Here is a 27019-nt window from a genome sequence, read left to right as displayed (position 1 = left end):
AGGGAGGACTGCAGACTCCCCGCTGAGCAGGGAGCTTGATGCAGGCCTTGATCCCAGGACCCCAGGATCATGACCTGAGTCAAAGGCAGACGCTCAATCAACCGAGCCGCCCAGGTGCCCTGCACTCATCTTCTGATCTAATAATTGTGAAATGTCTCCTTCCATCCATTTTCTTCTCATTGCCATTATGGACTGAAAATTAAAAAATCCAGGATTCTCAACTGTGTTCAATGAAAGCTAAAAGCAGACAGCGAAGATAGTGTCTCAGGTCTTTTAAACCTTATTGAAAGATGATACAATAATTTGGGGAGCGCAATTAGAAAATTGCAGGATAATGGTGATTACTTTTGCATCATCCTTTTTGGTGACTTCTCTTTTCCTTTGTCTTATTTTAGTTTTTAAAAAAAACATAGTTGGGGATCCCTGGGTGGCGTAGCGGTTTGGCGCCTGCCTTTGGCTCAGGGCGCGATCCTGGAGACCCGGGATCGAATCCCACGTCGGGCTCCCGGTGCATGGAGCCTGCTTCTCTCTCTGCCTGTGTCTCTGCCTCTCTCTCTCTCTGTGACTATCGTAAATAAATAAATAAAATTAAAAAAAAAAAAAACATAGTTGTAAATAATCCAAGATACAGAAGAAAAAAATAAAACCACTAAAATTCTGTAATATAACTTAAATTTATAAAAGGTTGCAGTGGGATCCTTGGGTGGCGCCGCGGTTTGGCGCCTGCCTTTGGCCCAGGGCGCGATCCTGGAGACCCCGGATCGAATCCCATGTCGGGCTCTCGGTGCATGGAGCCTGCTTCTCCCTCTGCCTGTGTCTCTGCCTCTCTCTCTCCCTCTGTTACTATCATAAATAAATAAAAATTAAAAAAAAAAAAACTATAAAAAGGTTGCAGTGGACCCACATGGTAAAGATAGGATGAGGTTTTTTTTTTTAGTATTTATTTATTTATTTATTTATTTATTTATTTATTTATTTATTTATTCATTCATTCATTCATTCATTCATTCATTCATGAGAGAGAGAGAGAGAGAGAGGCAGAAACACAGGAGGAGGGAGAAGCAGGCTCCATGCCAAGAGCCCGACACGAGACTCGATCCCAGGACCCCAGGATCGCGCCCTGGCCCAAAGGCAGGCGCCAAACCGCTGAGCCACCCAGGGATCCCAGATGAGCTTTATTCTAAAAAATAAGTACAATTTTTCTTTGTTCTTAGAAGACTCTAAAAAAAATTATGAAATAACAGCCTTCCCAAATAGTAAGGAATTGTTCAAAAAAGAGAGAGTGGAAAAACTCACATTGGGCCCAGCAGGCCTAAAATGTTCTATTGGAGCTGTCTGAAGAATTGAGCTGACCAGAAATATGTACTGACCATGCTAACAGAGTTTTGATGGCAGAGCCTGCTGCAATGGAAATGACTCTTAATTAGTCTTAGCCTCTCTTTACTACACTGAAGCTTGCAGGAGTTTGCTCTGGCTTACAGTTTTCTGTTCTGACCTTCCCCTTATCTTTGTGGCATGGACAGAAAGGATAAACTAACTTCTTTTTTACTGAGGTAGGTGCTTCCTCCTCATGTTCATTTTGTTAGCAGGCCTGCTTTATCTCATTTGTCTCTCTTCTAAGCCTCTTTTCTATCAAAGCCCTTGAGCTGTTAGCTGTTGAAGGAAAGTGCATCTCTGTTGAGCACAGAGCACTGCCAGCGTCCCATTTGGGGAGAATCTAAGAGGTGTGTATGCCAAGCACGATATCATTGTGTGCAGGCATTGCGGGAGTCTGCCAAACCCAGGGGTAGGCTGCCAGTACAAATGCCACGTTGACATGACATTTACAAGTTTAGAGTCTGGAAGAGGACTGGCAGCAGAACACTCTCCAGCTACCTCATTTAGGGTGGCAGTAACTGGGCCAACTTCTGATTTTTAGACTCAGAACGCATAGTCAAGAAGTAATACTTCATATAGAATTCCAAACTATCACTGCCACATTTTCTAGGAAGTGATGAATTTGGTTAGCCTGTTTCTGGAATGTAGGATAAACCATAATGCAGGTTATCAAGTGCAGAATCTGGAATGAAATCTGGATTTGAATGAGGGCTCTATCATCTATCACTTACTGTGTGACCCTGACCAGGTTACTTTGTGTAGGCCTCAGTTGCCCATCTCTAAAGTAGAGATAATAGCACTTTCCTCATGGGGTTATTGAGTGAATTAAATAATATCTTTAGAAGTGCAAGCACTTTTTCTAGTGCTTGTCTAATACTGAGTACTCAATAAATGTGAGGGATTTTTCACATTGAGAAACTCATGAGAAGTTCTGCTTTCTGCTCTTTGTATATTTTAGTAACAAGTTGGTATATTACCACCTGCCACGGACCCATGAGCTTGTGTGTATACTCTCTCTCTCTCTCTCTCTCTCTCTCTCTGATTAGGCACTGCTGGAGTGAGCATGTGCACAGAAAGCCCAGGACATAGTTTTCTTTACCTCTCCTAGGAAACTAAGAACTGGAATCAGGATCATTGGAGCGTTTGGCATCTCTACAGTCTCTTAGATGCAGAAACCACTTGGGTGTTAAGAGTTTATTCCAGTAATAGCAGTCCTTTGATTGACCTGGAACTTATCTATGGCATATTCTGTGCAAAGTGAAGGCCTGTAGCTATTCTGAAGGAAACACTGTGGCTTATTAGGGATGCCATCTTTTCAGTGTTGGTAGCAAGGTACTTGGTCTCGATTAAATCTGTCTTCATGATTTAGTAGTTAAATGAGAGATTTTTCTGTGCTAAATGTTTAGAGTAAGATCCTCACCACTGCACTAAGGTAACTTCATTTTATCATTTTCAACATTGTTGAAAATTCTCTCAAATGACAAACTTCTGACTCGTCTTTTTTCTTTTTTTCTTTCTTTCTTGTTTCTCAGATCTTCAAAGTTACTGCGGGCATTCTATGTCCCCTTCCTGTCAGATCAATATACAGTGTATGCGAACTACACCATCCTCAAACCCCGGAAAGCAAAGCAAATCAGGAAGAAAAGCGGAGGTTAGCAACACGCCTGTGGCCCCAAAGGACGGTCATCCTGTTAACTAGTGATTGCACTGATGGGACTCCCTCCAAGTCATCATTTGTAACATTTGTAATAAAAGCTGTCTGACACAGAGACTGGAATCTGGGTGCTTTGGGCTGGTCAGAGTCCTTCACGTTCTCGTCTTGCCTATGTCTCTGTTCTGCATGTAAACTTATTGCAGCTAGGCAGGAAAAGGCCCTAAAGTGTGGTAGATATGTTGCTCTACATCTTACTGTTTTTCTTCTGTTCAATTATTTACTAGACCGGAGGAGAGCAGAACTACCTTACAGGAAGAATTGAAAATCCCTGAACTGGATGGCTGCGTTAAACTGTTCTCCATACTCTGGCCTGGCATCTGAGAAGTAGCAAGCCTCTTTTGGGCCATATGGGCTTCTCCACCAAAGCTGTTTGGCAGCTCCTAGCAGACCTTGTTCAAACTCTAGTGCTGAAAATGAGCACAGCCTAATTGCCAACCTACATGTCCTTTTCACCTCATGCAAGACTAAGCTTCTCTAAAGCACTTCACAGGACTAGAACCCTGTCCTGGAGATACTCAGGAAAAAGGCAACTATTTGAGGAACTGTGACCTAATTTCATTATGTAGAATGCCTCTTATTTTCATTTTATTTCCTTTACAACAAACTGTAATATGTTTTCTTTAGGTCTAAGCATGCTGTTGTTTGAATTCAAGACTTCTCTGTATTAAGGTATCAACAGACCAGACCATAACTGTACGGGACATATTTGGAGAAAGTTAATTCTATCACTTGGTAGGTTTGGATGACCTCATATTTTGAAGTAATGTTTTCTGAGGCCATTTCTGAGGAAATTAAGAATTCCCCCTCCCCCTTTTTTTAACAACCCTGGTGGATAAAGGGCCAAGTATGTATTTATAGCACCTATTTTTGATTCTATCTATTGCGAAGTACATTCTGCATGGGGCATGTCTAGTCAAATAGGTAATGATAAGGACCTAATTAAAATGTAGTAAGTATTACTGTTACTTTACTTACAATATTCCATAGTTTACAAAGCACTTTCACATTATCTCGTTTGGTCCTCACAGTCATGACATGGGATAGACAAGGCAAGTGGTTTTATCCCCATTTTACAGATGATGAAACAGACTTTGGCATGGGGGGTGGGGAACGTCAAATGGCTTGCCCAGGGTCACAAGGCCAGTCAGTAATAGAGCTAGGACTAGCACCTGGTTCCCTAACTTCTACCCTAGTGTGCTTCCATCCTTCCTCTCTTGACTCTGAAGACATTACTTGGAAGAATGATGGTGTTGGCCAGAGACCTGCTTGATAATGTAACTTTCTATTTTAAAGAAGACTTTTATCTGTATTTCTTTGAGTTCCTCGGAGCCTCCATTGTGCCTGTCAGACCATCACAGCAGCACCCGATGATGCAGCCCAGCCTGTGTCAAGAAAGTAGTGCTCGTGTTTGGAAGCTCTGTTCTTCTGCAACCACACAGGATCCCCTATTAGTTGCATTTCCACATAGGCTATCTGAGGGCCTATTATAGGTGCCTTATTTTCCTAAGGGTAACTGTGTCTAGTATCTGCAAATAGGATAAAGCTATTTTCCAGAGGATAGAAGCTATTTTCCATCTTCCATCCTTTAAAGAGAAGGTCTTTTCAACAGAAACTGATCCCAAGAGAGGAGAAAAGAAGTAATAAGGGAGGAAGAAAATGGCTGGTTCCCACATGACAAGTCTCCTTTTTGGGATCCCTCTAATGGAATTTCTAGGGTTGAAGCGCTGGAGAGGAACTTGGTCTAGACAGTTTAGAACAGTGATGGGAGAGTCAAGCTCAGCCAGGGTCCCACTTGCTGCTTTAAAGATTTCTGGCATTTAATCCCCAGTACTTGGTTCCTGCTTTCTGAGGCAAATATTGTCACCTGTGGTCTGACTACAGGGTAGAGAATTTTCAGCGAAAGATCTTGATCTTGTTCTACCTGCAGGAACAATGTACTGTCTTTTGCAATGGCTAAAGCGCTCTACTTTTTGCAGAGGTAAATGAGTCCCATAACAGAGGTCCACCGTGAGTAGCTTTTTTTCTTAATCCAAGAGATACAATGGCTGGTCTATTTTATCATCTTGCATGTTAAAAAAAAAAAAAAAAAGCCTTCTGAGTAAGAACTTACTGTAAAGAGCACAAAAAAGGTCACAATTGATCCAGGGATTTCTTGGGAATATCCGTTCCTATCCCTTTTCAAACCTGGTTTTGGTTTTCTCTGTTATAGGTCCATCTTTAGTGAGAGCACAATAGATTGTGAAACACTGTGCCAAATGCTAGGGGTAAGGGATATAAAAATGAATGTTTTTTGTGGTGAAAATGAGTATTTCTCATGTGATGTTATATAAACACATTAGGAAAAAAAAAATCTCTGTCTCAGCAATACAGGGATAGCCTCCCTGTATTGCTTCCCCAGCTTTGCCTAGAGAAAAAAAGAGTTTCAAAACACCTGGTCATACAAGCATTTCTCTTCTAGAGAATCATTGTTTAGCATGAGCCTCCTGTAAGCTCTGCCTTCCATAAGGATGCAGTATCTGAGGCACTTCTTTCTCCACAGATTGTTGAATATTGAAGAATGAAGGACTACAGGTTATTTGTAAGAACCTTGATTACAGAGCTGAGTGAGGGGGTGGGTATACTTGGCAGTTTCAGGGTTTTCTAATCTCTATCAAGTTTATTTATTTTTTAGTAATTTCTATATGGGGCTCAAACACTTAACCCTGAGATCAGGAGTCACATGTTCTTCTGACTGAGCCAGTCAGGGACTCCACTGATCTCTAGATCTTAAGCAGCCTTATCTGAACCCTAGATCTTAAGACACTGAGCCCCATTATTGAACCTGGCAGTATAGTAGGCATCTATTACCAAAGTGTACCTATCACCCGGTACACTTTGATAAAAGACCAGTCACTTTAATCTCCTGGGATAATCCTAGAAAATGGGAGCCCATACTCTTTATTACTGAATGTGAGTTTAGAAACATTGTTTTAAATCAAGGTGGCTCTTGATCTCAACCATTTATTTGGGTCACTTTTCCTAGTTTGGAGTTTTGGGAAAGAGCCTTAAAAACTCATGTGGTTTTATAGCATTAGATCTGGAGTGACTGTTGGGGCAAAGCACCAATGGCAGTCCTTTATTGTGTGTTACATTTCATGGGATTTATTGGAATAATTCACTGTGATTATGCTGTCTTCTATCTGGTGTCAGGCAGCTCTGCTTTTAATTTAGTTATTTTCTCTTAAGAGGGAAAAGAGGAACAATTTCATCCTTGCCTCCATGACCTATTAAATCTCATGTGTTAATTCATTCTGATGTTACTACGTTCAATGCCTTGAGTAAATGGATAGATGGAAATGTGCTCAGCTTTGTTCTTGGGCAACAGAAAGATCAGATTTCCGTATGGCATTGTTGGATTTCAGAGCCCTCTGGTGTTTTGGTAAATCTAGATGAATGTTGCCTTTAATTTTTCCAATATATATGACCATGTAATTTGTGCTGCAGATGAAATCAGGAAGCAGTGCAGTGTTGAAGCAAGTCTTGTCCAATTCATTTATCTTCCTGATTCCCGTACTTTATCTTACTTGTCAGTGTTTATATTACATACATGTATTTTCTGTAAAAGAAAGAATTAAATCTTGGCAATTTGACTTTCCTGTTTAGTGTGATATTTTCTCTTTTGCTACATGGAGTCTTTTTTAAATCTTCAGAGATTGAAACTCAACTCCTCCCATCTGTCCCCACTCTCATTCTTCAGTGTATAGACCTGCCTTCCACAGGCCAAATAGTCTGGAATGTTTATTCTGAAAACTCTAGGAAGAAGCCTTTATTTGTGAAAGCCTGCGAAGGTTAGTTTTATTGTACTTTTGGAAAAACGAAGCACTATGAAGATTACTCAACATGTCAGTGTTGTGCCTAAAAAGTGATAGTTTCCGGATGCACTGTATGTTTTTGGATGAAAAAATCTCTGGACCACGACAGTCTTAACATTCATAGAAATGTGGATCTGGTAATATTTAACATTTAAGCAATTTCCTCCTTTGTTGGAGGTTGTCAGGAACAATAAAAGTTTTTTTGTGAATGAATTTGACATCATTCCCATACCTTGTACCTATAGCCAATAACTTTTAGTAGTTATCTGGTTTTGTATGATTGGTTATCAGTTTTCTTTCCTTAGGACCCAAAATGCCCATGAAACTTGGGTTTGCTTTCTTTCAAGTCATTTCAGAGAAGGGGATTTTATTAATAGAATTCCAGGAGGGAGAAGCCCACAGCCTTAATTTACTTTTCTCTGTCTAGAATGTCATCCTTCCTGGTCTCTCAAGAACATCAATGACACATCTAGTGGCAAAGCCCATGTCACCCTCTCAGTGCTCAGCACAGTTCCCTGAACATTTTGGTAGTATACACGTTTGTTTGACAATGGAGAAGAAAAGTAAAAAAAAAACCTACAACTAATACACAGCCTTTGCTTTCAAGTTGGCAGATTTTTAGACCACGGAAAACATAGTAATTCCTCTGCTACCCCAAGGGCAATTTGGAAGGCTTGAAGGAGGCTCCATATTGTGCATGCTTTAGGACTTCTCCTGAAGTAGAGAGGCTTTCACATTAAAGCAGATTCCTCAGAGTACCTTCTACAAAGAGATTTGATATTTTTATTGAATATTTCTATTATTTGATTTTGGAGGGTCAGACTTAGGAGACCTTCTTGAATGAGTTTGGGGCAGATGGCCTCCCTTCCAGGTGTGAAGAAGTGCTCCATTCCTATCAGCCCTGCTAGGAAAAGGAAGTCTAACTGCAGGATGGCTTTGTAGTGATACATTCAAATTCAGTAATACCGAGTTAGCAGGTAATGTTTTAGAACTGAAGGTTGTGTTGGCTCTCTTCAGCTGTGGAGTTCAACATAGATCTGACATCGATATAAATTATAACTGATTTGATAAACAAAATGAGGCAAATTTAAATAAAGGTATGAAGTTATGGAATTGTAGTGACATAGACTGGGAATTCCTATTGGACCTTTTTAGCATAAATGGCTCATAATGTAATTGAGAGTCAGATTAAATAGCATTTTACCTGAGTAGGAGCATTCAAAAAAAATTGTTTTAAGTGAACTATAGGTATCTTCATGAAATATTTAGGAGTGCTAGCATTTTTTGTTCTTGTTTTTAGTTTCTAGTTTCTGGGCTGCTTATTGTCATTATATGCCTGGAGATAAAAGTATAAACAGTTGACTCTTGATGGTTCCAATGTTAAATGAATCAAGTTAAAATGAATTCCGTCAAGGGTTTTTCACAGACCTACAACCACAAGTTCTAGCTGTTCCCCACCTTAGGAGGGTTCTCTTTGACCTTCATTGGCCTGCAGAGCTAGTGTTTGGCAACTGGTGCCATTGTCCTGTATTTGCCATTTTAGCTCTTGAATCTCAAATTGCCAAGTGAGAAGGGTATGTTTTCTGGTCTGTTTGCTAGCTGCCCCCAGCAGCATCACACTCAGTGCTGGAGAAAACATGACCTATAGAGTAGTGATTCTCAACCAGAGCTGCACAAGTGACTCAACTGGGGACCCTTTACAAAACTGTCACTATCTGCTTGAACCCTCCAAACCCCTTAAAGAATTCTGAGTTAGTGGCTGCAGGTGGGCCCTGACATCATTTAAAAAAAAAACAAAAAAACTTTTTTTAAAATTTAATTTATTTAAAGATTCTATTTATTTATTCATGAGAGATGGGGGGGGCGGAGAGAGAGAGAGAGAGGGAGAGAGGCAGAGACAAAGACAGAGGGAGAAGCAGGCTCCATGCAGGGAGCCCAACATGGGACTCGATCCCGGGTCTCCAGGATCAGACCCTGGGCCGAAGGCGGCGCTAAACTGCCTAGCCACCCAGGCTGCCCAAAAAACAACTTTCTATGTGATTTTATATCCACTGCCATCGATATTAAGAGACTGAAAGGCAAACAATCATGCCAGAGATCCCAGATAATTAAGTAGGCAAAATGTTTGGTGGTCTTTTCCGGTTACAATCCCTGGCTATGCAGGCTTCCATCCACACCTCTTGCCACACCACCACCTGCCGGCATTTTCTGGTTTTTTTTTTTTTTTTGTCTTGTTTTGTTTTGTGTTTTTTTACTGACTATCACACTTACCTGCCCTTATTATCCATTCTCTCTCTGGGTCCGACTTTCTGGGAAACAATTAACTAATATGGTACTGATGTACACTAATGGATGTTAATAATTTACTGTAGTTCTCTTCCCATTGATTCAGCACATTTGAATGGTAACACATCTGGAAAAGAGAAATGACTTTATTCTGACAATTTCAGACCCATCTAAGTGCCATTTTATTGGTTGATTGAGAAGGATGTTTGAGTAGGCAGATCCAGCCTTGAGGAAAGCTGCCTGGTCTTTAAGATCAGACCATAATGATCAGCACTGCTTGGCCTGCTCAGGTAAGAACCTGTGGCTTTCATGAGCCCTGTGCAGGACTTGCTGGGTGAGCCTACTTTGTAGATCTCATATGCGTCACTCTGGGACATGTGCACTAAGGACTTCCCCTTTGTTGCTCTGCTATGGTATGCTGCAGAGCTTCTCTGGAGCTGTGCTTCCCTACCCGCCTCCCCCCATATGCACACACAGACACGAGAGCAAAGGTTAATCTCATTTTGAGAGAAATGACCTGAAATGTGCCCACTCAACCAACAAGAAAATGCCATGTATCATTCAGCAGTTAGACTTGCTTCTTTCTTGCCTCTATTAAGAAAATGTCTCTAAGTCTCCCTGGTATTTCTGAGAATACATTTTCATTTTTTTTTTTCTTGCCAGTAAAATATTTGTGGAGCTGTGTAGCAAAGAGGCTGGTTTTACAGTGCTACTTTATTTTTTTATTTTTTATTTTTTTATGATAGTCACACAGAGAGAGAGAGAGGCAGAGACATAGGCAGAAGCAGGCTCCATGCACTGGGAGCCCAACGTGGGATTCGATCCTGGGTCTCCAGGATCGCGCCCTGGGCCAAAGGCAGGCACCAAACCGCTGCGCCACCCAGGGATCCCCATGGTGCTACATTTATGAAAGAATCTCAAGTGTTTTTAAAAACTCATCCCCTTCCCCGTGGGCCTTTTCTATAATTGTGTTTTCACAGTCTGTGATTACGGGAGATATTCTAAAAAATAACACCAAAGTTTAAAATTGTTGTCATGGTTTTTTTGTTTTTTAATTTTTGGTTTTGTTTTTTGTTTTACTTCCAACTATCACTGTTTTCTGAAAACTTGTGGAGGCAGCCCTGCCCAGTGCCCTCCTAGAAACTTCCCTAAATGCCCAGCAGAGGGCAGCCCATTCTCACTGAAAATTTCACAGCTCCTTTGCTTCCAGGAAACTAATCTGTTTCAGTATTTGCTGTATTCTTGGTGTATAAATTCCAGTGTAAATGGAAATATCTCAGCTACATTTCTTTAGAATCTGTATCATCCCTACATTGCACTGTTACGTTGTTGAAATTGTGAAAATTTCCAGGAGAAAACCATGCTCATGATTTATGGGAGAAGGCGTCATCCATTGCAACAGTGATTCCCTGGTTGGGAAAGGATCCTCAGGTCAGTTCTCAGTTAATTTCAGTTCTCTTTAACATGACCTCCATGTTATTCAGAGGTAACAAAAGGCATGTATTTGGTTGAGAGGGGGGAAGCAGCTACTTTCAGGTTTAATTACCTGCCGATTGCCCATTGTTAAGGTTTCCGAACAGGAGCAAACTGCATCCTACACACAATCTTGACTTTGCATCTGCTCACTTACTGATATTGTCAAAGGCAACCCAAAGGATATGTGAATGGGCAGGGCATTCCCCTCCATCAAATGCCCACACATTATCCCCAGCACAGTAGCTGAAGAAAAGTACTAGCACTTAGCAGGAGCTGTGTCCCTGTAAAGTAACAGCTTTAGAATACCTCTGATTGCTCCTCCTGTGCAGATCACGGAATGAAAAGATAATATTTGTAGATGATTTACATTTATAGGGTACCCACCTAGGCAGACAGGCTTTGAGGACCAGACAAGTTTTAGCTCTTTGATATAGGAGATTTCCTTCTTTATCTGTTGACGCCTGATAACCTCTTTTGAACTCAATCTTAGAACTATATGGGAAGTGCATTGTTATTTTTAAGATTTCTTATTTACTTGAGAGAGGTAGAGCTAGAAGGTGAGAGTATGAGCAGGGGGTGGAGGGGTACATGGAGAGGGAAAGGGAGAAGCAGACTCCCTGCTCAGCAGGGAGCCCAATGTGGAGTTGGAGCTCAGGATCCCAGGACTGTGATCTAAGCTGAAGGCATACACTTAACAGACTAAGCCACACAAGTGCCCCCTTTTGTTGTTTTTAAATTATAGAATTCTTCACAATTTTGCACGTCATCCTTGTGAGAGGCCATGCTAATCTTCTCTGTATTGTTCCAATTTTAGTATAGGTGCTATCGAACAGAGCATGGGGGTTTTTTGGTATTTTTTTTCTTTTTTTCACTTTTTTCTTTCTTACACCCTCTAGGTGGTGAGATTTGCTCTGCAAAGAAATAATACGAATAATAGCTAACATCTTTTAGGCATTTACTATATATCAGGAATGTTTCAAGTTGCTTTTCTTTCACATAATCCTTACAACAACCTCACGAGTTTGATAACTATTATTATCTTCTTCTTAATCTGATGTCAAGAGATGTTATACATCTTGCCCAAGATCACCTAGGTAGGAAATTGCAAGCCTGGGATTCAAGTCCTCTTAACCATGACTTCATACTCCCTATTTCAAGACCTCTTTGGAGTCCAGAGCCCTCTAGCTCCTTTTTGGATATTATGTTGAAGTGTCTGGAATGATTAGACAGGCAGAGATAAGAACGTGACTTGGTCAAAGTCGGTTCAGTCATTTTACCACCTTCTAAATCTGCCTCCAGGAACCACAGCCTGGAGGCTGTCCTAGTAAGAGTGAGTCTTTCTAGGGGCTTTTTAGAACACTGTGTGGCCCAGCTAATTTTAATCACACGGCTAGATCAGAAAGGGAGCTGGTTTCCTGAAGTCCTAGAAGTTAGTGGAAATTCCGGTTTCTGATTACAGTCCCAGCTGAATTTCTGCTGAGATGTGAGTGGCATGGCCAGGGGGTCTTGGCACTGGTTCTTTCTTATTCTTCTGACCTTTTTCCTGATAGTTCTGCTGGGCAGATCAGGAAAGGAAGTGGGGAAAATACTATTTCCAGGGGACACTACAGGAAAAAGCTTCTAGGGAACAAGGAATATTTTAAGTAGTCTGTTTTTGCTAAATCAAACCTCTGTCTAGCTGGAACCTGGGAACAGTGTACTTCCATGCTGAAAACTACTTACATTGGTTGGGTCTGGTGTGAGACAGGTTGTAAAGGCTTATAAAAATAAAGACAGAATCTGGACTCTGTGGACATAGCCAGGCTAGACAAGGAATATCTGGCAGGAGAGGGCTTTTATACATATCTATGGATACCATGGGGAAAACCAACCAGGGAGAGGCAGAGTCTAGTCTATAGTGTGGTAACTAACCAAGAGCCAAAAGGCTGGTTTGTTTGAATATGTAAGAATTTTCATGGTTCAGAATTCAAAAAGTGTAAATATCTTGGATATTGGTATCCCAGGTTGGGTCCTGAAACAGATAAAAGACAGAAAAATGGGTGAAATTCATGTAAAATCTGGAATATAGTATATGTTAAAAAAAACAAAAGGTCAAATGGGTATATTGAACACTGAAAAATCTCCCTTCTATCCTGTTCCCCAGTACCCTGTTATCTTCCCATAACCAACCAATGTGATTCATATATGTTCTAGAACCTTTAAAAAATTATTTTTAATGCTTATAAAAGCACGTGTGTGTATTCTACTTTGATAAGATACTGTGTACACTGTTCTGGCACTTGCTTTTTTTTTTTTTTTTTTTCAATCTTAAGATATTTTAATACTGCCTGTTTAGGAGCAATCTATTATTTCCAAGCATTTTCTGTTTAAGTGGCCACAACTTCAATAACACTGTGTACCTTGCTTTTGCATTTAACGCTGTAACAAGAAGTTTGTTTTTATTTGTTTGTTTGTTTTGTAACCAAGAGTTTTTGTTGAGCTGTGTAGAGCATCTGACAAGATAACCAGGGGTCTGTCCTGAGAATGTCGGAGCCCATAATAGAACCCGAACACCTGGGATCCCTGGGTGGCGCAGCGGTTTAGCGCCTGCCTTTGGCCCAGGGCGTGATCCTGGAGACCCGGGATCGAATCCCACGTCGGGCTCCCGGTGCATGGAGCCTGCTTCTCCCTCTGCCTGTGTCTCTGCCTTTCTCTCTCTCTCTGTGTGACTGTAATAAATAAAATTAAAAAAAAAAAAAAAGAAAAATTAAAAAAAAAAAAAAAAAAAAAAGAACCCGAACGCCTCAGACTTTGGAGAAAAGCCGCCATGATGGTTTGACCTCGGGGTCTGTTGTACTTAAACCCGCCCTTGAGGTTGGAGGAAGTACTCGATCTGGCTGCTGTTCTGGGGGATGTGGGGGCCTGCACACCCAGAGCACAGGTCTCTAAATGTTCTTTTCTTTTGTTTGCTATGGGCTCCAGCTCAGTGAGTGCTTGATGATCAATAACCTCTAACATTTGTGCCACACTTTTCCTTTACAAAGTACTTTCCATTGTGGATAGTATTCCTCACAAGAACCTCATGAGACCTCAGCTGCGATTTGCCCCTATTTTGCCAATGAGAGAAACCTTCTGGAAGACCTTGAGTTATGTCTTCTATACGTCATGTACTCCTTTCATCTTTTCATTCTGGCAGTCTGTTGCCAAAGCTCTGTTGATCGGACTGTTTTCTTTCCTGCTTCTACTTCCTCAGTAGATAACTATTAATGACTAATATTTGAGGGTTTACTCTTGTTAGGTACTAATCAAAGCGCTACATATGCATTATTTAATCTTAACAACCACATGAGGTAAGCTTTATAGCTCTATTCTATAGATGTAGAAACCAAGATTTAGGGTAGGTTACTTGTCCAAAGTCACATAACTCGTAATTGGCAGAACAGGGATGTCAATCTAGATCATCTTGACTCCAGTGTATACCCGTTTTTTGTTTTTAAGTCTCCATGCCTAGCGTGGAGCACAATGTGGGGCACAAACTCATGACTCTGAGTTCGAACTCATGATCTCAAGACCTGAGCTAAGATCAAGACTCAGATACCTAACTGACGAAGCCACCCAGTTGACCCTATTTTTTTTATTTTATTTTATTTTTTATATATATTTTTTATTGGAGTTCAATTTGCCAACATATAGCATAACACCCAGTGCTCATCCCGCCAAGTGCCCCCATCAGTGCCTGTCACCCAGTCACCCCAACCCCCCACCCACCTCCCTTTCCACTACCCCTTGTTTGCTTCCCAGAGTTAGGTGTCTCTCATGTTTTGTCACCCTTGCTGATATTTTCACTCATTTTCTCTCCTTTCCCCTTTATTCCCTTTCACTATTTCCAGTTGCCCCTATTTTAACTTCTCTGTGTACTGCCCTGAATCGGAACTGGCTGTTTCATTTCTTTGATTTGTGCTTCTCAAGAATTCAAGAGAAGTTTTGCTTTGGAAATCCAACACCTTTTTTATATCTAGTGATAAACTGTGGCATGGAGGTAGAGGATGAAGCAAGGAGTAGTAATAATCCATGACTATGGGGACACCTGGGTGGCTCAGTGGTTGAGTGTCTGCATTCGGCTCAGGGTATGATCCTAGAGTCCTGGGATTGAGTCCCACACCAGGCTTCTTGCGTGGAGCCTGCTTCTCCCTCTGCCTGTGTCTCTGCCTCTCTCTCTCTCTGTGTCTCTCATGAATGAATAAATAAAATCTTAAAAAAAAAACCCATGACTATGAGTTTCACAGCTTCTTCATTCATTTTAATTCATTGTGTGACTCTAGGCAAGGCCTCTTCTTCTTTATGCAATTCAGTTGTAAAATGCAATTAAAATTTTGAGGTGAAAATATTTGAGTTCCACAGGATTTAAGACAGTCTTTGTATAAATATAAATTCAAAATATCATTAATGCAATGGTGATAATTACTGCTTTGCAATGAATTAGGTACAGACCTGGGAATCCATTTACCAGGGTCATCTTGCTAAATGAAGATAGTTGGAAAATGCCTGCCTGTACCTCAGGTTTTCTGTGTGTGAACTGGACAATCTACCACTTTTTTTTTTTTAATTTTAATTTTAATTTTTTTTTAGATTTTATTTATTCATTAGAGATAGAGAGAGAGGCGGAGATGCAGGCAGAGGGAGAAGCAGGCTCCATGCAGGAGCCCGATGTGGGACTCGATCCCAGGACCCCAGGATCACACCCTGGGCCAAAGTTAGGTGCTAAACCACTGAACCACCCAGGGATCCCGACCACTTTTTTTTTTCTTAATTAAAATTGTTTTCATGTATTATTTCTTGGTTGCCTTTTCAGTGGGATGCTTCTGGGTCTGCCTTGAAAGAACCACCTGCATGGGATCCCTGGGTGGCGCAGCGGTTTGGCGCCTGCCTTTGGCCCAGGGTGCGATCCTGGAGACTCGGGATTGAATCCCACGTCGGGCTCCCGGTGCATGGAGCCTGCTTCTCCCTCTGCCTGTGTCTCTGCCTCTCTCTCTCTCTCTCTGTGACTATCATAAATAAATAAAAATTAAAAAAAAATCTTAAAAAAAAAAAAAAAAAGAAAGAACCACCTGCATACAGGTGTCTTGCACTTGGCCTTCTCTTTCGGGGGGGAGGGGGGTGGCTCTAGAGCAGATCAGCTTGAACGAGCATTTGTTTTGTAAAGCCCTGTGGATGGTGAGGAAGAGGCAAAGTGAATAAATATGAGGCAAGAGGCCAGAGAGCATGACAGTGATGTCCTTTAGACTTCCTTGGGCTGACCCGTTTTTTTCTGCTGTGACACTGGGAGCCGTTATAAGCACAGGACTTGATGTCTATTGATCCCATCTGCTTGTGCTTCTCCATATTCTTGAAGCTTTGTGTGACAGGAATAGGACAAGTTTGACCCTATCTTCCTTGATTCACTAGATGAGTGGACTGGATGTGGGTGTCAGAACTCAGGGCTTTTGTGCTGAGACTGTTACACTGTTTCCCAAGTGTTGCTTTAAACTCCCAGCCTAATCTCAGCTGTTGCTTCTGGTGCTCCTTGGTCATTAGTTTCTTGTGTGCATGTGTGTGTAGGGGTGGGGTGGGGGTGTGGGTGTGGGAAAGAGACCAGAGGAGCGCAATACAGAGGAAGAGTGTGTAGCAGCAGCTCAGAATGACAGTGCTGTATTTGTAAGTACTTAGCTGAATTCCAGAAGTCCGGCAAAAGAGGGATCAGTTTAATTTGGCAAAAACCATAGCCAGTAGAGACAGAAATACTTATTGATAAGCAGTTTTAGCTGTCATTTACTTCTTCTCTTCAAGAGGTGGCCTCCAGAGACTCTTCAGACTCTTCCTGAACAGCTGCTTATTGACATGGAAATTATTTTCCAGATGCTTTTAAATCAATGACTTTGAAATATCAATGTACATTAGAATCACAGGCGTACCCAGTAACATGCCCTGCCCTGCTCTCTGGGTTTGGATTAATTGGATCTAGGGTGCAGGCCAGGAATCTGCATTTTTCAACACGCATCTTAGGTCATTCAGACAATCTGTGGGTCACACTCCCCAAAAGACTTAGATTTTGTTCCAGTTTCCATTTGGCCCAGTTTATGAAATAGCCTCTTTCTGCTGTAGTCTGTTTTAATTAGTTTCTTTATTGAAGGATTTATTAGCATCTCCATGTTTACTACCTGTTTCATTTTCACAATCATCACAGTAACTAGAGAGGGACCCAGAAGTGGTTAACTCTGTTTTATTAGGAGTGAGGGGGTGGGAGGTGGGATTGAGGTATATAGGGAGAGAGGTAGATCACAGTGAGTCAGAGAGGTCAGAATTGAAGTCTAGAATTGATGACTCTCAAACCAGGCAATTTTTTGGCACCTACTTTTTTCAGCTTGTGACTTCATATTTAATCATAGTTATTTCTTAGGTATCCAGTTCATTGTGCTTGGGTAAGGAAAGCATATCCGAGTTTTAAACAAAATAGCTTAGCATTAATCAGTGTGCTTATTTTTGTTCAAAGTGAGGCTCATCTGAGCTTGAGCTAACATGTAGATGATGATATGCGTGGAACTGACTTAATGTGCTTCTCTCTGCTTGCTTCCTCCACCATTTCTGAAGACTTTTTACATCAAGTCTAAGGGAACAGATTTCTCCTTCCTATGCCAATAGGAACCCCCTCTGATCTTCTAACTGGTAAAGTACAAAATCCAACCTTGAGTGTTATTTGGATCCATTTCTAAAGGAAAAAAAAATTGTGAAAACTCTCAGGCAACTTAAATTATTTTTATTACAATGTTATTTAAACTGGCAAATATAAAGGAGGAATATAATGTTCTTTTATTTATAGTTCTTATACACTAAAAAACAAAACAAAACAAAATAGAGCTACAAATCAAAGACAAGATACTGAATTATTCCCTGTATTGTGACCCAGGTGTTGACTGTGAATGCTCAGCTTCTTTTGAGGTGAACGTGCCTCTGCCACCAAGTGACCTGTAATACCTGTTTTCTCACTCTTGGAAATGCTGCGACAGTGCATTTCCATGATGTCATGTGGCTTTCATTTTGTGCATGAAAACACCATTTTCATTTTAAATCCACTTCTGTTCTTTTTTCTTTATCCTAAAAGGGTAAAAGCACACACATGCAAACCTGAGTCTTGAAATAGTATGGCAATACTGGTTATAAAGTGATCATCCATATAGTCCAGAATATGCTTATATAAATCTAAAAATTATTACCAAAATGAAAACCAAACTGAAGCCATACAGAAAACATCCACAGACTTAATTTGAGAGCTACTGTTCAGGTCCAGTGGTTCCCAAACTTTCACACCTACCAAAGGTTCTATCTATTGTTTTTTTTTTTTTTCCTATGAATGCCATGTTTAAAATGTCTCCTGAATTGCGTTTATTAATAATGTTTATTAATTAGGTCTACAATTACTTTTGGAGCTTGTGATCACTATGTAGTTTATCAGTATAAACTGCTTAAATTATAGTCCCAAAACAAAAAAAGAGGGGCCATTCTAGTTGTTCTGTGCTGCCTCAGAAGGGTAAAGGAAAACTTTCCATTAAGTTTTGAAAGAAACAACTCCAGGCCCCTCACCTCCTCCTCCTGGTGCCTTTGAGGACTCTAGAGTTCTAGGGAGGCCAGTTTAGCCTTTCTCGTACAAGCAAAGTAGCCACTCCACCCAATTTGGAAGGATTAAAGCTTGTCCTAGTTTTGCTTGATTGTTGTGCTTGTAGCATGCTAAAGACCTAAAAGAGGGAGGAAGAAAAAACAACAGAAGGCACCATTCCAGTACCAAACTGAAAAGAAACACAAAAACAAGAGAGCAGCATGTTTTTAACAGCTTGCATGGAAAAAGCGGAAAAAATATTGACTGGGGAGTTTGGACAGCAGTGTTCATTTTCTCTCACCGCCCGCGTTATTTGTCTTACGGAGCAGAAGCCAGATACAATTCTGGCTCCCAGGCCAGAGGAAGAGGTGGGGGGTGGGGGTGGGGGTTCTGGGGAAGCTTGAGGCTAGCGGGGGAAATTGGCCTGGAAACCCGGTGGCTCAGGGCCAGGATGAAGTCAGGGGAGGCGCTAAATTTGTTTTCCTCCTGGCCTTGGGCATCCTCTTTGGTCCGCCAGAGTCCCAGGAGCACAGTTCGCATCACTCAGGTAGGTCCCTGACCCCCTCGGCCCATCATGAGCAGAATGAATTCCTGCCCCTGTTTCTTTCGGGTGCGTTAGGGATGCGGGGGCTCCATTCGCTTTCTCAGCCCACCCTTGTTCTGGAGTTCAAACGTGCAGCTCCCGCAGCCGGGTCCGCGCGGGGACCTCCGCCAGCGGGGTAGAGGCTCAGCCGCCCCGCCTCCGCCGGGTGGGAGCGCCGGCCTCTGCAGCGCGGGCCTGGGCGCGGGGCGGGGCCTGGGCGCGGGGCGGGGGCGGGGCCTGGGCGCGGGGCGGGGGCGGGGCCTGGGCGCGGGGCGGGGGCGGGGCCTGGGCGCGGGGCGGGGCCTGGGCGCGGGGCGGGGCCTGGGCGCGGGGCGGGGGCGGGGGCGGGGCCTGGGCGCGGGGCGGGCGGCGGCGACCAGCCTGAGGAGAAAGAACATGGCGGGCGCGGCGGGGCCCGGGACCGGCCCGGGGGCAGCGGGAGGAGATGGAGACGATTCGCTATACCCGATCGCGGTTTTAATCGACGAGCTCCGCAATGAGGACGTGCAGGTACTGGAATGGGGCCGGGGAGTGGAGGCGGGCCCGGCCGGGCGTGTGGTGGGGAAGGAGGAAGGTCGGCTCCGCGGTGGGGGAGGCCGGGGGACTGGGAGAGCCCGACTCGGAGCAGAAATTTGATGGGGAGGAAGGTAAAGAGCCCCGAGGAGCTGCGCTGACTCGGCCCGGCGTTCCTCTGGACGTCGCCAGCCCCCCTCCTCTCGGCGCCTGAGGCGTCCCCGCGATCCCGGCGGTTGTGCGAGCCCCGGCTTCCCGCCGGGCGCCCCTTCCGGGCGGTGCGAGGGGAACGCGCGTCGCGGCCGGGCGGGCGGAGGGCGGCGCGGCCGAGCTGCGGGTGGATGGAGCCTTCCCTTCCCCTCGGCCTGGAAACCGGCCTGGCTTGCTGGGCGGAAAGAGTGAGGCGGCTTGTTAACCGAGGGGAGTCGGTGTGTTCGCTCTTTCTGGGAAGGCAAGGGTTGTATCCAGCCGTTTCACCTGCTTCCCCGCCGCGCCGCAGGGTGTGTGGAAGTTGTCTCACTTCCTGGATGTAGCGCTCTTTTTCCTTTTTCTGAGGGGCCCTTTGAGGGTTGCTCTTGAGAAACCTTCCTCTGGCTAAAGTGAAGCTGTGTTGCGCTGCTCCCGAGGTTCCTCATAGAATAAGATCTCAGTGGAGGGTTTTCCTCGTTGTCACTGAGCATGTCGTTATCTCACTTGTTTGTCACTTTTTCATCCTTTGGTCCAAATCACAGCTGTGCGCTTCATGCTTTCCGCTGTCTTCTTCTCACAGCTCCGTCTCAACAGTATTAAGAAGTTATCAACAATTGCTCTAGCGCTTGGAGTCGAAAGGACGCGAACAGAACTGCTGCCATTCCTTACGGGTATGGGAATGTTTTGTTTGAAGAAAAGGCATGGCCGTTTCCATTTTCCAATGGCTTTCAGTCCTTGGACTCTTTTTTAGAATCTGTTACACATGCTCTAACGTACTAAACTTGTGGCCAGATATATTAAGACAGTGACTGTTTAGCTAAGGGGAAGGTAATTGATACAAGATTGTCCATTTCTAACTCATTGTGTAAAGTGGATCCAGAATGCTGTTAGGATCGACAGGACCATCTAGTTAGACATGGAGGGTTTATAGTTTTGTGTGAGTATCCCGCTTTGGGCCAGCTATCCTTGTTGATGAGCATTGGGTTGTTGTCATTTCCAGATACAATTTATGATGAAGATGAGGTACTGTTAGCTCTTGCTGAGCAACTGGGAAATTTCACTGGCCTGGTGGGAGGTCCTGACTTTGCCCACTGTTTGCTGGTAAGTACGTTCTGCCTGCCATTCTTCTAGAGCTTCTCCAGTATAAACAATACATTGTGTGGTGATGGGAACACTACAGCATTTTTTTTTTTTTAAGATTTTATTAAAAAAAGGGCAGCCCAGGTGGCTCAGCGGTTTAGCGCCACCTGCGGCCCAGGGCATGATCCTGGAGTCCCGGGATCGAGTCCCACGTCTGGCTCCCTGCGTGGAGCCTGCTTCTCCTCTGCCTGTGTCTCTGCCTCTCTCTGTGTGTCTCTCATGAATGAATAAATAAAAATCTTAAAAAAAAAAAAAGATTTTATTAAAAAAAAAAAGATTTTATTTATTAATGATAGACACAGAGAGAGAGAGAGAAGGGCAGAGACACAGGCAGAGGGAGAAGCAGGCTCCATGCAGGGAGCCTGATGTGGGTGGGACTCCATCCCGGGACTCCAGGATCACACCCTGGGCTGAAGGCAGAGCTAAACTGCTGAGCCACCCAGGGATACCCCACTACAGCATTTTCAATGCAGACTTTTTTTTTTTTTTAATGGATTGTCACAGTATTGGTTATTGAGAAAACAATAATGTAGGCACTTTGGACTCAATTAACCCTTTCTCTTTCTGACTGTGAGCATAAGATTTCTTTTTTTTTTCCTTTTCTGCCTCTGTGGACTTGTTAGTGTTTGGGAGAAAAAAGGGTTTGATTGTTTTTAGGAGTTCTCCCCCTCACCACTCTAAATTTGGAGATCTTAATTCTTATCTCATAGTGTCATGATTCTGGAAATGTTAGCTTCTCTCTCTTTTTTTTTTTTTTTTAAAGTTTTTATTTATTTAAGTAATTTATACACCCAGCCTGGGGGCTTGAACTCACAACCCTAAGATTAAGAACCACATGCTCTACAGACTGAACTAGTCAGCTTCCCTGGAAATGTCCATTAGCTTTTTATCTTTGATTGTAAGTCTACGGCTTGCTTCTGACTGACTGAATTTGAGGAGTTCGGTTCACAGTGGCTGACATTTACTGAGAGCCTACTGTATCAGGCACTGATGTTAGAGTGTTCACCAGTGTGAATGGAATGAGGTCTCTGCCCTTCTGTGTCAACAAGTAATTACTGTACAGTGTTAGATGGAAAGATAGAAGCACATAGAAGGTACCTAAATAGTAGAAAGGAGAAAACCTCTTGGGAGATGATGTCTGAACTAGGTTTTGAAGGATGACTAGGAATTCAGCAGTTGGACCAAATAGTGGTGTTTGCTTCATGGCTTAAATACGGTCTATATGATGCTGATTTCTGATTTCTATTTCTGCCTCTGACCTTTCCATGGATATAAATACTGCTTATATCTTCCTAGCAGTGATTGATTTTCTCACTTGTATGTCAAACAGGCATTTCAAATTTAACATGCCTAAAACAGAACTCAATTTTCTCCCTACAGTATGGCTCTCATTTAGTGGGCCCATCTCAGTAAATGGCATCACTGTCTACCCCCTTGGACAACCCAAAACCTAGAAGACGTTCTTGCATCCTCTTTCCCTCATTTCCCACATTCAATCCATTAGTAATTCCTATGGCTTCTGTACATATTCCAAATCAGTTCACTTTCCTTCTTCCCACTATTACCTAGCTCTTCTTTCCTTTCCTCTCCCCAGATCTCAAAATCTTTCCTCTAGATTACTCCAGTAACATCTTGACAGTTGCCTTCTACCCTATCCTTCTGGTTCGCTCTTCACCCAGCAAGTGGATACTTCCCGTCTCAGCTCTTTGAAAATCCAAATTCCTGCCTTAGGTTCTGTAAATTAAGGGACAAACTATCTCTGTGAATTTATCTCATGTCATGTTCCTCTTGAGAACTTCATTCTATTTATAGTGGTGGTGTTTTTGTTCTTTGAAGAAACCAAGCTTATTATTGCCTTATTATTGGCCTAGGTATTCCTTCTGCTGTTCTTTGAGCTTCTGGTGGCTAGTTCCTTGTCATTCAGAACCAACTTCAGTGCATCTTCTCAGAGAGGCCTTCCGTGAATGCCTAACCTGAAATTGCCTCCCAGTCATCCCCTTACCACATCATCCTATTCTGTTTCTTCACAGAATACTCCTCACCATATGATTGTTTTCTTGATCGGTTATCTTCCTCCACTAGACTGTAGAGCCCCCTAGAGCAAGGATCCTGTCTGCCTTGTTTTTTCTCTGTCCTCAGTGCTACAGTATAGCAGTAATTATTCATTGATTCAGGGGTTTCAAAGTGTGAAACAGGTTGCCTTGCTGGATGTTGAGCCGGCATACGAAGGATGGTAGGGGAGGCCACAGGGAGAGAGCCGGGAGAAACAGGCAGAGTTCAGATTCAGAGAAAACTCCTCGTTGATTGTCAGGAGGTTGGCCTTACTGTATAGTGGTGACAGAGACTATCCAGTGATGCTATACGAGAGGAGCTTGGGGAAGGCAATGGTAGATCGTGAGGCAGTCACAAGTGAGTAAGAACACAGTATCTTCTCAAATGGCTTGTGAAATACCTTTTAGGAAAGCTCAGTACTTTCTACTTCTGTGTATCAAATGATTTTTGAAATGTATTATTAGGTAGACACACTTTCCTTTGATTCATAATTCTGTTTCATCTCTTGGTCAGTTCTGTATGTGGATTTTGTGTTGAATATTTGCAGCTCATGGCATATGCTGAATATACCTAGCTCAGATGCAAACCCAGGTCGAGGTTCAGAGGACCAGCCCTCTTGCTCTTTTCATGGGGCTGTGTCATATTCACTTACTCATCCTAGTCCAGACCGACCCTCCTGGTCTCTGCAGCTGTAGACAAGGGTTCCTACCAGGTCTATACTCTCCATTGTTCTCCAACTCCTGCTTTGTATCTTCCTCACAAGATTCTGTATGTATTCTTTCATATGTTAGATAAGTTGATGGTGTGGCTCTAGTGCACAAGGGTTGCCTGCATTTCCAGGAATGGTCAAATAATACTCCAGAGACTGTAGGTCAGTGGCCTGCTGGGATGTCATCATGTAATTGTGGTGCTCAGTGTTGCTCATGTTTCTGCACTCACTCTTGAGGAAATAAACATGATCTTATCTGAATTTGGCTACATATCTTTTAAACCTAGTCATTCAGCTCGTGGTAATATTAATATTGTGTCAAGTCTCTACTGTGTCATTTGTAGACACCATCTGGGAATTGCCATCTGGGACATGAGATCTTGGCTGTCCTACAGAAGTCGTGTCTTCAGGTTGGACGCACCATATGTTATCACTGTGTGAACTGAAAGTAACCATTTGGTGTGATGTAGCTAACATTCTGGTTACATGTACCACCTCCCTTCAGTCACTTTAAAAGGTGATAATGTGTAGCTAACCTGATTCAGTAAGTTTTCTTCTCTGATTTTCCTTTTTGATCTATTCAGCCTCCTTTGGAAAGTTTGGCAACTGTGGAAGAGACTGTGGTTCGAGACAAGGCTGTGGAGTCCCTGAGGCAGATCTCCCAGGAGCATACTCCTGTTGCTTTGGAAGCACATTTTGTACCTCTGGTGAAACGCCTGGCGAGTGGTGATTGGTTCACTTCTCGCACATCTGCATGTGGTTTGTTCAGCGTTTGCTATCCCAGGGCTTCAAATGCTGTCAAGGCAGAGATTAGACAGTAAGATATGATGTTTTCTCTGTTATTTGGGATTACTGGGAACTCATAGCTGACAATTTACACAATAATACCCTGTTACCAGTGAGTGGCTGATAGGATAGCAGATGTGGTAACATGACTTTTTATCATTAAGTTGAATATACTAGTGGTTTTGTTTATACTTGTTACTTCTGTGAGTCAAAGCCTAAGCACTGATGTTTGTAAGAGAAAACCTCTAAAATGGCCCTGTGTGTGTGTGTGTGTGTGTGTATTTAGGTATGTGTGTGTGTGTGCGTGTTGGGGGGTGTTTAATCCATGGTATTTGAGAGGAAATACCTTCATTATTTTGTTTGCCCCAGGCACTTCCGTTCCTTGTGCTCAGATGACACTCCAATGGTACGACGTGCTGCCGCTTCCAAACTGGGCGAATTTGCAAAAGTTTTGGAATTAGACAGTGTGAAAAGTGAAATTGTTCCACTGTTCACAAATCTAGCTTCAGATGAACAGGTAAGTTAGCCTTTACTATTTAAAGTACATCGATATAGTCCTCTCTTCTGACATTTTAAGGATTTCTTTGGGGAGTGTTGATTCTCTTGTTAAGATCCTTTTTGCCAAATTGATGCTTAATTCTGGGCTAGATAAAGTTTAATATGACCCATCTCAGTGTCCTTATGTTTCTTTCTTAACCAGACCATGATTTTCTGTTATATTAGCAGCGGTTAAAAGAAGAGTCAAAGAAGACATGGGAGGGTGCCTGGGTGGCTCAGTCGGTTAAGCATCTGCCTTCGGCTCAGATCATGATCACAGGGTTCCTGCTCAGCGTGGAGCCTGCTTCTCCCTCTCTCTCTGCCCTTCCCCCTGCTTGTGCGCTTGTGTTCTCTTTCTCTCTGTCAAATAAATTCTTTTTTTAAAAGAAAAAAGGAAATGGGAGCCACATTAGAAGGGAAAACCAAATCTACGTTAAGGGGTAACATACCTTTTTTGCTCATAGCAGCCAGTCATGGGAGGAGGAGTTGCCTGGAATTTTTGACTTTCAAGTATAGTGTCTGTTAAGAAGGCTGTTTGACCCTCTCTATCCTCTGGATGAGTATATAGGCTGACTTTGCATAATAGCAATTTTAAATCCAAGGGTCTGTATCTTTTTGGGAGTAGAAATAAGAACAATAAGGAGCACCTACATTAAGTATGTAATTTTTCTCAGCCTGTTTTAAGAGGTTTACATGTAAGAAGTGCTTTGGTCTTCACAATACCCTCATGAGGTAGAAACCCTGTGTGATATAGTAGGAAACGAACACAGAAAATTAAAGTAACTTTTCAGGGTTGCATAGTTAGCAGACACAGTTGTACAGTTGGTTCCAGAGTTTACAGTCTTCACAGCCAGGCTGTACTGTTTCCCTTTGTGGTTCAGAGGAATCAGCCCCCAGAGTTTCTGGACTCTAGAAGAATCCTTTTAGAGTCTTAATTTGCCTAGTGTGTACCCTAGAATCACTTCACATGTATAGGACCAGGAGCACCAGATACGTACTGATGAGTGTCATTTTCAGATTCAAGATTGAGAGATGGTAAATTTTGCTTTCAAAATAATTTAAAAATGTTATTAAAATAACAGAAAAGAGTACAAAATATACAATTCAATGAATAAGATAAAGTCATCTTATTAGCAAACGGAACTTGGAGAGCCACTACCCTAGAAGCCCACCACAAGCTCCCTCCCAAACATAGTCACACTCTGCCTGCTTCGGATAATACTTTATCTTGACTTTCCTGGTAACCACCTCCTGCTTCTCTTTGTAATGTTTTTACTTAAACATTGTAGGTTAATTTTAAGTTAAACTTCATTTTAAGTTTTCTAGTAGTCACATTTTAAAAAGTAAACAGTGGGAAATTAATTTTAATAATTCATTTTACTTAACCCAATATTTCCAAAATAATCCTCACTTGAACATGTGACACTAACCATACTTCATTTACTCAGAAGCCACATGTGGGGTTGTGGTTACCACATTGGACAGCATAGGTTTAGAATCTTCGTTTAGGAATTTGTTGATTATGCTTCTCATGGTATAATTTAATATTTCCTTTGTCCTCTGTATTTCCTGCAAATTGATAGTTGCATCTAGTATGGGGGAGGAGGGTTTGCAAACTTTTTCTATAAAAAGCCAGGTAGTAAATATTTTCAGCTTTGTGGACCAGTTTCTGTTGTAACTACTCAACTCTGCTCTTGTAACACAAAAGCACTATAATGTGTAAACTAATGGGCATCATGTTCCCATAACACTTTATTTACATAAGGTAGCTACAGTCCTGGATTTAGGCAGTGTTTGTCCCATCTCTGATCTAGAGGCTTAATAAGATTTAGATTTGATATTTTTGGGTGTTAAGACCACTTCATATGTGGGATTGTATTTTTTGTTAAGAGACATATAATTTCTAGTTGTGATATATTAGAAAAAATACTAAGTGCCTAGTTGTCAAATTATGTGTATGTATATTCCATCTGACACTGATAGAATTGCTGTTCCTGGCTTATTCATTCATTGAAAAAATATTTATTGAGTATCTGCTACATATTAGGCACTGTTGTGGTGCCGGGATACAAAGGCCCTTCTGTCATGGAGTGTACATTTTGATGAAGGAAAACAGATAGTAAACAGGTAAAAAAAAAAAAGCATTAACAACGATAAAGGCTATGATGAAAATAAAGTAGGATGATGTAATATGGAA

General features: G+C 42.4%; 2 protein-coding genes, 1 long non-coding RNA gene and 1 other non-coding gene across 23 annotated transcripts in view; 2 read left to right on the top strand and 2 right to left on the bottom strand.

The window, feature by feature from the left end:
- The window catches only part of ALG9 (ALG9 alpha-1,2-mannosyltransferase), a 112213-nt gene extending 93156 nt beyond the window's left edge, over positions 1-19057 (top strand). For 12 of the 15 annotated variants that reach the window (XM_077893467.1, XM_077893460.1, XM_077893462.1 and 9 more), the window contains 2 exons: positions 2910-3028; positions 3316-6720. In XM_077893467.1, the coding sequence (XP_077749593.1) occupies positions 2910-3028; positions 3316-3353 (157 nt within the window). In that variant the 3' untranslated portion in view covers positions 3354-6720. Of the gene's footprint in view, positions 1-2909; positions 3149-3315; positions 6721-17310; positions 17386-18830 lie in introns of those variants that run through there. The other 3 variants (XM_077893463.1, XM_077893458.1, XM_077893456.1) reach the window with 2 other exon arrangements.
- On the bottom strand, positions 11437-11542 carry LOC144311673 (U6 spliceosomal RNA). Its single transcript, XR_013377255.1, has one exon. It is a non-coding gene; the product is annotated as a U6 spliceosomal RNA (small nuclear RNA).
- On the bottom strand, positions 17507-19094 carry LOC144311245 (uncharacterized). The gene is made up of 3 exons (XR_013376820.1): positions 18967-19094; positions 18301-18452; positions 17507-17814 (listed from the first exon to the last, which is right to left on the bottom strand). It is a non-coding gene; the product is annotated as an uncharacterized LOC144311245 (long non-coding RNA).
- Positions 19095-19246: 152 nt separating this feature from the next.
- PPP2R1B (protein phosphatase 2 scaffold subunit Abeta) overlaps positions 19247-27019 on the top strand; it is a 32824-nt gene continuing 25051 nt past the window's right edge. For 4 of the 6 annotated variants that reach the window (XM_077893453.1, XM_077893448.1, XM_077893451.1 and 1 more), the window contains exons 1-5: positions 19736-19909; positions 20179-20269; positions 20599-20699; positions 24084-24316; positions 24655-24802. In XM_077893453.1, coding sequence (XP_077749579.1) covers positions 19751-19909; positions 20179-20269; positions 20599-20699; positions 24084-24316; positions 24655-24802 — 732 coding nt within the window. In that variant the 5' untranslated portion in view covers positions 19736-19750. Of the gene's footprint in view, positions 19407-19735; positions 19910-20178; positions 20270-20598; positions 20700-24083; positions 24317-24654; positions 24803-27019 lie in introns of those variants that run through there. The other 2 variants (XM_077893449.1, XM_077893452.1) reach the window with 1 other exon arrangement.

The sequence above is a fragment of the Canis aureus genome, chromosome 3 (assembly GCF_053574225.1).
Source record: "Canis aureus isolate CA01 chromosome 3, VMU_Caureus_v.1.0, whole genome shotgun sequence".
Taxonomy (NCBI): Eukaryota; Metazoa; Chordata; class Mammalia; order Carnivora; family Canidae; genus Canis; species Canis aureus.
The sequence above is the reverse complement of the archived record's forward strand: the minus strand, read 5'-3'. Positions and strand labels throughout refer to the sequence as shown.